This window comes from Ursus americanus, chromosome 6 (genome assembly GCF_024610735.1).
Source record: "Ursus americanus isolate L20-20 chromosome 6, mUrsAme1.1.p, whole genome shotgun sequence".
Lineage (NCBI taxonomy): Eukaryota > Metazoa > Chordata > Mammalia > Carnivora > Ursidae > Ursus > Ursus americanus.
In genome coordinates, this window is record NC_142132.1 from 77,938,931 (window position 1) to 77,951,044 (window position 12,114).

Consider the following 12,114-nt stretch of genomic DNA (forward strand, 5'->3'; position numbering starts at 1 on the left):
AGTGTTAACTGTTGTGGAGTGGTTTTTTGTTGTTGTTGCTGTTATTATTACATGTAAGTAACAGACGTCCTCTTTCATCAATTATACAGGAAAGGAGTTTATTAAAAGAATGTTTGCGGAAACTTTGATTTGGAGAACTAGATTTAAGAGTAAGCTTTTAGGAAGGTTTTCAAGGTTTTTTGATGGTGAGGTTTCAGGAAACCACATCACAAATCTGGAATGATAAGAAAATGTATCACGGGGTGTTCAACATTGAAATTTGCACCATTATGATTTCTGCACCAGAACTCAATTTTACTTTATTGGAACCATGACTATCCCAGCAGCAAAAGAAGCTGGAATAGCAAGTATTTGGCCTTTTTTTAAACTCCTGTAGGAAAATGCAATTTGTCTCAGATTCCCCAGATGTATAAAAAGGTCAGATGCCAGATGGCCAAAATGAACTCAGTCCATTTGACCTCATGCTAAGATTTATTGTTTACAATCATTTAAGAAAGTTTGGGTGGTTTTATTCATCATCAAGGAGATGGTATACATCATTTTTTAAAAGACTCTTGTTCCATAATGAAATGCTTAAAATATCTGTGACAGAGAGACTCTCAAATACTCTTGATATATAAACTGAGTTACTAGGTAGGCTCAGTATCCAGTATGTGAATTACACCCACTGGATTTATAGTTAGAATTAGGTCTTCATTTTTTAATTTACGTAGTTGAAGGTTTCTATCTATTTATGTGCTACGAGAGTAAATGGTTTCCAAGTCTTTGATTAGAAAAATAAAAGTTCCCAGAATTTAATGAACATTCTCTCATGAAAAAACCTATATTCTTTTCTCTCTGAACTATTAATACATTTGTGCTACTGGGGGAATGCATCCCACGAGAAGGACTTCAGCCAGGAGGGGAAAGAGCCATTATAACTGGGCTTTATCTATTTTAAACTCAACTATAAAAACAGTGCCAAAAATACTAGCAATCCAGCTCCCAACTGTCCTTTCTGAGTAATGGACAGCTATTCTAATCCCATGACTAAGGTCCCGCGCTGTCTTAAATTGGCTAGACTGCCACCACTGGTGCATTCCAAGCCCAGCGGGTGGTTCGTAGAGCAGATCTCCCCCATGCATGAACTTTGTGTTGTCTCTGAACCAGCCAGACTCTGTAATCCCAAAAAAATACCCTTGGGGAGTTTTTGTCAAATGTTTATAGAAACCATGAAAAGACAATAAGCTTTCCTGCCCAATCATTTTGGCTCATCAGCAGACGAATCCTCCTATTCACATGACGAGCACAAAATAGTTCGGTGATATTTTTAGCAATTATAGCAAGAAAGAAAGTTGAAGGGGAAATTTAAAAGATCAATCTATTGGTTGCCTATTTATTTTCAAACTATCAGACAAAGCCTCTCAAATCAGAAATTCTGGAATGGCTACTTTAATATTATGGGATGAAAGTTTGGTTTCTTCAACCTAAAGAATAAAAATACTGCCAAATTTCTACTATGTTTATTCCAATAATCCACTGAATAGACCTCTAGACATCTAATACATACAAAAATGGCCTCAGAGGGATCATTATTAACCAAATGGCAGACCAAGCAGGTGGATTTTGGTTTGGCGATAGAAATATGCCTCCTTGTAAGCAACAGACATCAGATATGTCCTTCCAAAATTTGTGTAGGAAAATGATTGGAAATTGGAAAGGATTTGAAATGTAGCAGAGTGTTTGCAATTTAACAGCATGATAATTTTTTCACAAATGAGTATGTAAACGTATGGATCTGTTATTAACAATTAGACTTCCATATAACAAGGCAAAATGTGGGGATTAAGCTGATGGTCTCTGAAACCAGACTGCCTGGGGGCAAATCCCGGTTGTGCCTCTTCCCAACCATGTGACCTCAGCAAATTACTTCATCTCTCTGGGCTTCAGGGTTTTCCTTAAAATGGGGACAGGAGTAGTCCTTAACCTCTGACACTGTTGAAGGGTTACAACAATGTCTGGCATGTGTTAAGTGTCATATAGGTTTTTGTTAGAAAATAAGTAACTAGAAGTTTTAATATATCTCTGAAAATATCAACTTCATATTTTTCAGAAAATTCTTGGTTGAGATAGAGTTCATTTAATTCTTCAGGCATTTTTTTCCCCTAGAAGTAATTCTCGGTGCTACAAAATTCTGCTGCTAGATGATTCTGTGAGAATATAGGGGAAGAAAAAAATACAGGAACTCTTGAGGCAAATATTTAAATATTTAGTAAAATAAATAAACATCCTGTTGTTGGAGAAAAAACAATCACGACAACATAGAACACCCATCTGACACCTTATTTTTTAATTTAAAGTAATATTATATAAATTAGGCATAAAAAAGTGATCCCAACCAGAGACATAATTTATAATGTGATCTAAAAGCCTTTGAGCTAATACTTATAAAATAATTGAGAAAATTCCGAGTTGGTTTATATAAAGATTTAATAGTGAAACTGGAAGCTGTTTTACCTTTGATTTTAAACAAACTATCATATAAAACAATGTATTTAAACAACTACTATATGACTTTTAAGAATACACATAGAAAAATATTTGCAAAATTGGAAAAGCAAACAAATTTAATAGGAACTACTTCCATAGATGGGCAGGGTGACGCATTGAGAAATGTTTCTCTTTATCTGATACATTACTATGTTTTTCGTCTTCCGTATTACTGTTTTTTCCAACATGTATCATTTTATAGTATAAAACTTCTTAAAGTATTACTTACAGAAGTTAGCAATGAATGCTGGTATTTGGTCCCTTATAGTCACTTTTCTCCAAAAATCAGAGTAAAGTCTAATGATCAAGGGCTCTGTCTGAACTTAAGCGGGAAGTAAGTGTACCCTTCCCCAGAAAATATGCTATTTCAAATCAGCAGCAATGGATCAGACAATACTCTACTTGGGGCCCCTGAAGTTGCTTTCAGGTCTTTAACCTCCAGAAAAAATAAAGATAGCACTGCTGTCTTTAATATCTAATAAAGAGAAGAACCAGAACTACTCCTCCCCATAAAACGCCAAGGGTTTTTACCAAAGGTTGGTTGGTTTTACCAAGAGTTGGTTGGTTTTACCAAAGGTTGGTATTCTATTTGGACTGAGAACAGTACTGGTCCCCACAAAGAGATCTAACATCAGTAAACCCCTCTCACCATATTGTCGGCTTTGAAAACAGATTGAAGTCCCTCACTAGCTACCCCCAATATTAGCCAGTCCGGTTCTTCGAATGTTAATCTTTATAATGTTTCTATTTAGGGGCTCACATGGCTTTGCTTGGCACATGAGACAGCCCAAATCCAAGGAGGCAAGAAGAGAATTAGTAACTGCTGACTATATATCACATGCCTAGAACAGTGCCATGCATATTTGATGTATTATCTCCTTTAATCAAAAAGCCAATGTTATCCCCACTTTGTATATGATAACACTGAGGTTCTAAGAAGTCATTTGCCCAAAGTCCCATAGCTAGTGAGTCATGGAGCCAGACAGCCCCACTCCGGAACCCTCACTGCCATACCACAGAGACTCCATATTACAGCAGAGCCCTGGATTCAAAATCTAGTCAGATCCCATGATGATCAGGCATTGGTGAGGTTGAACGACAATAATCATAATTAATTTGTCCAGCACTTTACATGTTTTCACAACACTTATCGCAAGCAAGTTGTTGAAGCACAGAGCACGGTATTCAAATCCACATAAAGGAGACCTCGACTTTATGTTCTGCCCAGTTCACTACTACTCGTCAATGGTAAATAGGTTCCTTATCATGATTTTGAAAATAATTGAGGAACACAAACTAAAAGTTTTATCGTTTTCTTCTCTGCCTCATACAATCCACCGGGATTTGCAGGAAAATGGACAAAGAAAATATGGCGGCCCTCCACCGGGCTGGGATGCTGCACCCCCAGAAAGAGGCTGTGAAATTTTTATTGGAAAACTTCCCCGAGACCTTTTTGAGGATGAACTTATACCATTATGTGAAAAAGTGAGTCCAAATTTAATCTTTTCTTATCTTTCAAGGGAAAAATATGACACACTTTGCTTAGCGCTCATTTTTCTTGGTCCATAATGCCTTCTCTTCCAATTGCCATTCCTCAACATGGACAAAGTCAAAACCTTCCTGTTAGTGGCTGTCCCCTTATTGTCACTGCCTTGATGTAACTCCTCCTGCTACTGACAGCTTGACCTACCACTGCTGCTCACTTTCAAGTTCTGATCCTTGATCCTCACAAGTGCACCAAGTTTGCAGCAAGATGACTATCAATCTATAATAATACTACCACGACCTCTCCAAAATAAGATATTGCTCCAACTTAACATTTTAATATGGTTTTCTAAAGTGTACCATTTCACATTCAAAGAGTGTGTGTGTGTCTGTCATGGCTCAAATGTGTACCTATACATATTGCTTCAGAATGAAATTTCCCTCTACAGGTTTGATTTGGCTGCCCTCATGCATCAACAAGATTAAGAATGGGGTTTCTCAGAGTCATTATATAATTAAGGAACACCTTTCCTCAGTTTTAATTCCAAGTCATATATTGTAACTAAACTCAAAGCTAAAGGGAGAACAGAAAATTAAAATTTATTTTCAATATTTTACCAAGCAGTGCTTCAACAACCACATTCCCGGGAAATTTAGAAAAATTAGAGTCTAGCTATTTCTTTCCCTAAATGCCAAAGTCAGTTGTGTGCATGTGTTTAACTCAGCCTCCGATTCAGAACTGCTCCTAATTTTATACAAACAATCTCATTTGGCATGTGCACAAATTATGAGGATTTAATTCTGGAAGAATTTTATATACTGAACTTGAAAATAGCCCCAAGAAGCACCTGAAACTGATGAAACATGCTTGAACTCTTTCCTAATGAGCCCTGAATAGATAGGTGTCCACCACTGAATACCGTGGGGTGGGGTGGGGTGGGGTGGGGTGGGGTGGGGTAGGGTGGAGAAGGCTGACACACGGGGTAACCAACCACTAAGAAACACACATTTAATGACACCTCTTCTTCCTGCACATGCCTGTCCTATCTATTAGGGCCACTGATCATATAGCAGCCAGCAAGAATAAGTTACTGAGTCTGGGTTGCTGGAGAACATGTGGGGTAGCAGGAAGAAACAGTATATAGGCAAAGCAAAATAGTTATACTCAGAAGAATAGAGTGCCCTCCTACTGTGGAGCTCCTGACGTTGGGCTGATTGTGTAAAACTAACATCTACCTTCAGCCTCCAGATCAAAACAACAACAGGAATCCCCAGATGATCCTCTGAATCACATCTTCCCTGGGCATCTTGAGGTCATGGTGGGAGAAAGATAAGAAATCAGTTAGCAAGGTTCCAAGTGAGCGTCCCCTTCAGTGGTAGAGTATGACCAAGTAAAGATGAAACTATGGAACCTTGAGAGGGCAAGGCAGAGGACAAAGACAAATCTATCAAGAAATTGTGCTTCTGATGACAAATGTGTTTTCAGGTCCCGAGGACAATGGATAAATCCACAGATATTTGTGTGATGAAAGGCCATTTGCTCTGTTGAAAACATATTCTGTTAAGTCAAGCTGAAATGCACTTGTACACGTTTTCTTTATTTAACTTGACTTTGCCCGTGAGTCAGATAACAGATCTGAACCCAGCCTGAAGATATGCAAACCATTCCACACGGGATGCAAATGCCAAATACGGCGAGATAAGACTTCAGAAAACAGTGTGTGTGTGTTTTCATCTGGAAGTACAGATGTACAAATGTGGATTCTCTCTCTCTTATTTATAGATTGGTAAAATTTATGAAATGAGAATGATGATGGATTTTAATGGCAACAATAGAGGGTATGCATTTGTAACCTTCTCAAATAGACAGGAAGCCAAGAATGCAATCAAGCAACTTAACAACTACGAAATTAGGTAAGATCCGCCTCTTGTGATTAAAAGTGAAGCAGACACTGCACCTGTATCCATTCTACCATCAAACATATCTAATAGAGTATATGCAAAAGACAGGCAAATAAGAAATTAAAAAGCTTTCATTTCCTTGGTGAAAATCAATTTGATGAAATATTTATTTAATGTCAACACTATATAAAATGTCAAACTAAGTTTTGTAAAATGCTCAAAGAAACAAAAATCATTAACTCATCTGTTTCACGAATATATTCGTGGGCACTCTTCAATATATTGGAAATATCAAGATGCCTTTTCCTAACCTCATAGTAAGCAAATGGATATAGATTTTTTTAAGAGAGAAAATCATATGAGGACTCTAAAAAAGCAAATAAAACAAACAAAAAGCAGAACAAGACCTATAACTACAGGGAACAACCTGATGGTTGCCAAAGGGGGGGCAGGGGAGGATGAGCAAAATGGGTGAAGGGGAGTGGGAGGAACAGGATTCCATTATGGGATGAATCAGTCACAGAGATGAAAGGCACAGCATTGGGAATAGTGTCGTATGATGGTGAGCAGAGCATAATGTACAGAGAAGTCAAATCACTGTGAAACTAATGTCACATTGTGTGTCAACTATACTCAAAAAAATTAAGGTATGAGAAAACAAAACCATCTCTGAGGAACTGGCTACTCTAACTTGGTGTATTGAAGAGAATACTCTCCAGGAAAGTACACTTTTACCTGACACCTGAAAGAAAAGAGTCAGCCGTGACAGCCAGATATGGAGGAAGATTATTCCAGAGAATAAGAACAGCACGTGCAAAGTTCCCCAAAAGAGAACAAGCTCGAGGTGTTAGACAACAAAGCCAACAAGGTAGAAACAGAGAGGAGAGCTGAAGGCAATGTACTCCGAGAGCCTTTACTCCACGATTCAAAATTTGCCTTTTATTCTAATAAAAAGGAGGAAACATTTCATTAGATTCATGCTTTTAGAAATGTAATTCTGGCTATTGGGTGAAGAATGGACTGTAACATTGCAAGAGGGAAGCCAGAGGGGAAGCTACAGCGGAGAGGAGTCTAGGTCTAGATAAGGGATGACGGCAGGTGCACAGGGGCCGGTGGAGCAGGTGGCCAGAGAGGTCAGACCCGGGGTATGTTCTTCAGGATGAACAGACAGGACTGGCTAAATACTGGATCTAGAGTGTGAGCAATGTATTAGAATTCAGGGAGAAAGGCTAGGATGTTGGTCTCAGTATCTGTGGAAGAGATAGTGTCATTGAGATGGGAAGACCAGGAGAATAGCCGGAAATGTGAAGAGCTTAGTTTGGGGGAATTTACATTGAGATTCACATTAGACATCCCCAGAACCATCCTAAATCATCTCTTGAAGGAAGCCGTGGGCCACCTGGAAGAAAGATCAGTGCAGCAGTTGAAAAGCAACAGCTTTGGGGTCAGACAGGCTTCACCTGGGTGTCATTAAGTGGCTTCACCTCTCCAAGCCTCAATGTGTTCATCCCTAAAGTGGGGCTACTCGCCCTCATGTCAGAGGTGTCGTGGTGGGGATAGTATTGATTTTTAAATGTTTATCCCAGTGTTTGGAACATGGTAATAGGTCAATCAATGACAGAACTCTTACATATTAGCACATTCGGCAATTCTAAGATGTAATTGTCATATACGTCCTTTCTGCATCTTAAAATTAATGTCATCTCAATGTGAATACAGAGAGATCTCCTACCCTTTATTGTCTCTCACTTCCTACAGGCCCCAAGTAAGTCCTTCATTATCCTGAGAATTCTGTAAGTCAATCAATTACTGGGTCATTTTTCTTAAATCCCTTAGTCGCAAAAAGATGGACTCTTCAGCAACCATAGTAGCTTAGCCACTCGGTCTCAAGGTCGGATCTTGGAACAGAGTTTTGGAGGAAAGTATAAAGGAAGTTCCCCTCCCACACATGCCTCCATAAATCCAAAAGAGCTCTGTCTGGTATGTGGAGGGTTGTCTGGCATGGGAACCAGGCGATCAGGACACAGCTTTCTTTGGACAAATCCTGGGACCTCTTCCAGCAATGGTTTTACCGTCAGCACCCAATTACTCACACCTTCTCAGCGTCTGTTGTAGGAGATGACATACACCAAACTGTTTTTGGAAAGGGCTCCAGAAAGCTCCATTTTAATATAGCTTTTTAATGGATAGGTACAAGTTTTCAGGGATCGGGAGAGTTCCCATTCCTTGGTCATTCATGGAGCCTAGACATCTTAAGAGTGAGGGTTATTCTCAAAATGGCTTTTCGAGTGAGATGGATGGAGACTTGGCCACGCAGGGAATCAGCACGGTTTGCTGTATGTACTCAACACTTTGTACACACTGGGGCCTGTCAACGCTTTCTGAGAACAGATAGGGTGTGAAAAATGAGCACAATGAATCCATTCCAGTCACTGATATGTAACAGTACTCTCTGAATTTCAGTGTCTTCATCTATAAAAAAGAGACAGATATACTTACCTCATGGGGGTATTATGAAAACTAAATAGATAATGCAGGCAAAGCTCACATGGTCTGTGAGTGTTTGCTGATGATCACGGTGCAGGAGGGGGAGGAGGGCAGGGAGAAGTGGGAAGAGGAGGAGGAGAAATATTACAAAGCATTTGGAAAGAGCAAGCTGGTGGCCACATTCCAAAGTTCAGGTCGGATGCCAGAAACAAGGGGGAGGCACAGAGGTACTTTAAAAATCAAGGTGTATGATAAATAGAACATGAAATAGTAGCAGAATAGACACCCCAGAGCCAACGTCACCTACGTCCACTCCGCCCGAGACCAGTCCTGCCAGACAGAGAACCTTGCCTGTGGAGGAGAGGATTATCTTCGATTTGCTTTTAGCCACTATTTCTCAGGGGATAGATAAGGTTCTTATCCGGAAAAGACCCGTAATTGTCCTATCGTCCTCCTCCTCATCAAATATTCACTAAGATTTGTCGAAAGGCCTGGCTTCTGGAGACATTAAAGCCTTGCCCTCAGCGTGTGAGAGACGGCTTTTTGTCTCCAAGCAGTTCTGGGAAAGTGCCTGACAAACCACATGGATTTAAAAATAGGACACGGAGACTCCAGGCTCCACCTGCTGGTCACTGATACCTGATGGGCCCTCCATCAAAAATAATAGAATTTCTAAAGAAATAATATTTTGGAATAGAAGGGCTTCTTAAGTAAAAACAAAAACAAACGAACAAAAAAACAAAGACAAAAACCCTGAAAGAGGACTCTATCCACCCTTTCCTACCCACAAGGAAAAGCACATTCCTCAGGCGACGTTCACCAGACTGTAACAGGCCTGTCACAGATCTGATCGGTGGTCCTCAGTTCCTCGGCAAAGCCTAGAGGACGATTAGGACAGGAGCCAATCCTGGTGAGCATACCTGCCACCCCATGAAAGCCACTAGTTCCAAGAAATCAGAGCAGCCTCCCACTCGCCCAGCTGAGCACTTCTCTCCATGACATGCAAGTCGTTTCTGTGAAAGGAACTTTACCCACTTTAATAACTTTGTGTTATTACGAAAGTCACACAACAAACAGAAAAAAAAAAGGCAATAAAAATTCAAACCATTCCTCCACAATCCCACTGCCCCAAGATACTCACTACGTTGGATTTTTACTTTTTAAAGTGTCTCTAGTCCTAGATTATTGGTACAGTGTTCATCAAAGTAGTCTTCTCACATACTTATCTTAAAGTCTTGGTTTTTTTTTTTTTAAGCCAGTAGCATATGGTGAGCTGGTTTTTTAACCAATAAATATTTTTCTGCATTACCATGTTGAAATGACTATCGAGCATTGTACAGTATAAATCCCCCACGTTTGATTATCAGTGATTCTCAGCCAGGAGCAGTAACGTCCACCCCAGGGGACACTTAGAAACACGAGGAGGCATTTTTAGATGACCTAACGGGTGGCTATTAGCATTTAATTGCACAAGAACCCGGGGTGACAAAGATACTATGGTGCACAAGGAGGAAAGTTCCAGCCCCACAGTCAATGTGCACCTCAGCCAAGATGCATTAAACTGGTCCTGGATGGTGGGATATTTTGGTTATTTCCAATCCGGGGACTATTTTAAATAATAGCAGTGAATATCCTGATACAAAAATGTTGGTTCATCTCTTTCCTAAAGACAATTTCCCAGAAGAGGCACTATTTGCCCCAAAATTGTACAAAAGATTTATGATACATTTCCCCAAGTGTCCCCCAAAAAAGCTTAATCTGCACTCTCCCAGTGAAGGCGGACATGAACTTGCCCATCAGCAACCGTGTGCAGCAGCATCAGGAATGGACTGAGAGTCTGGAGGCCAATTTCATCCCTTAAAATCCATAAAATCTTAAGCAAGTCATTCGATTTCTCAGGGTCTCAATTTCTTCATCTGTAAAATGGAAACAGCACCTGCTCGGCCCATCTTCCTCATGTAGGGCAAGGAAGAGAATATGTGAAAACTTGTTCCATATAAGGGACAATTTCTAAGAGCAGTCATGTCAGAATCGCTTCCCTGTTTGGCTGGGAAGGAAAGCGAGCAGCGGGCTCTCGAGCTCATGGCCGTCTGGGGCCAGGCAGCCTACGTGAGTAACGGGGGGCAAGGTGCACAGGCCTCGGGAGCAGGGATTATCCTGGGTAGTGAGGAAACAACAGGAAGACCAAACATCCCACATCCTCAGGCCATATCAGGTCCAGGGTCAAACATTTTACAACTTCCATCTTAAGCCTCAATCACACAAGGATTCTTGCCAAGCAGAAAGAATGCCTTTTTTTTTTTCCAGAAATGGGCGGCTCTTAGGGGTGTGTGCCAGTGTGGACAACTGCCGATTGTTTGTGGGGGGAATCCCGAAGACCAAGAAGAGAGAAGAAATCCTAGCAGAGATGAAAAAGGTCACCGAAGGCGTTGTCGACGTCATCGTCTACCCGAGCGCTGCAGATAAAAGCAGAAACCGGGGCTTCGCCTTCGTGGAGTACGAGAGTCATCGGACGGCTGCTATGGCCCGAAGGAAGCTGCTGCCAGGTCGGCACCCCCTCCTCAAGGAGGAGACCCCCCCACTCTGCTGCCTGCCCCAGGCCGCTGCACACCTTAGCAAAGGAGACACATGCTGAGTGTTGTGTGTTTGCTCTCGAGCTCTGCTTATGTGGTACTTAAACCCCTTCCCCTTCTTATCTAGGTCACACTAGATGCAGCTCCCCGAAGTTTTCACAGACCAGGTTCTGAAACACATGCACAGAGTCTAATACATGTGTGCTAACCCCATGACGAAGCATTAAAGGATCTTCTCAAAAGTGAATCTATCCGATGTCCTTCCATACAGAGGTGGTTACCAGGCTTACTAGAAATAGAGTGGATCGTCCATTATGGTGTAGAGTGCACCTGCAAGGGACACATTACCCCGATGACAGCTAAATGACATGAACTCGTATTAGGACTCCCCAGGGTCTAATATTTGCTGATGTGGGGGGGATAGAAGAGCCCTCCACAGAAAGACACCTGCTAGGTGCCACCACCACCAGGTAGGTCCCATTTGGGCAATGACCATCAATTCCTGAGTTTAAAAGACTCCACACCAAGGCCCTGCCTCGGTCAGAGCAGCTTAGGGAAATTGTTGAAAAGCCTCCGTGCATTCTCAAATATTCGCTAAAACTTACACAAAGTAAATTATTAAAATGAATCAGTATAAAAATAAGAGGATTTCAAGAATGACAGAGTGGTGACAATGGAATCCACTCTTCTCTTGAACACCATGGGAGAGCCACCAGAATGAAAGACAAGACCAAAACCACCTAGATTTATACTGTCCCTGTGCACAAGCTTAGAAAACAAACCATGAATGAGTCACAGGCATGAAAGGTACAGCATAGGGAAATAGTCAATGACATTATAATAGCGTCCTATGGTGACAGATGGTAATGACACTTGTGAGCACAGCATACGCATAGACTTGTCCAAACACCATGTCGCGCCCCTGACACTAATGTAACATTTTGTCGACTCTACTTCAAAACATAAAAAAAAAAATTGACTCGATAAGAAGGTTAGCCCTCTATAAGTTTTCAAAATTAGAAGATGGCTTCTGATCTTGGGAAAGATTTTTTTTTTTTTAAGATTTATTTATTTGGGGCGAGGGGAGAGTGAGAGGCAGAGAAAGAATCCCAAGCAGACTCTCTGGTGAGCACGAAGC

At 40.9% G+C, this 12,114-nt stretch overlaps 1 protein-coding gene across 3 annotated transcripts in view; it reads left to right on the forward strand.

Moving 5' to 3' along the window:
• The window catches only part of A1CF (APOBEC1 complementation factor), an 80,844-nt gene that overhangs the window by 36,667 nt on the left and 32,063 nt on the right, over positions 1–12,114 (forward strand). For all 3 annotated transcript variants that reach the window (XM_045802394.2, XM_045802395.2, XM_087863142.1), the window contains 3 exons: positions 3,880–4,014; positions 5,798–5,928; positions 10,711–10,949. In XM_045802394.2, the coding sequence (XP_045658350.1) occupies positions 3,880–4,014; positions 5,798–5,928; positions 10,711–10,949 (505 nt within the window). The remainder of the gene's footprint in view (positions 1–3,879; positions 4,015–5,797; positions 5,929–10,710; positions 10,950–12,114) is intronic.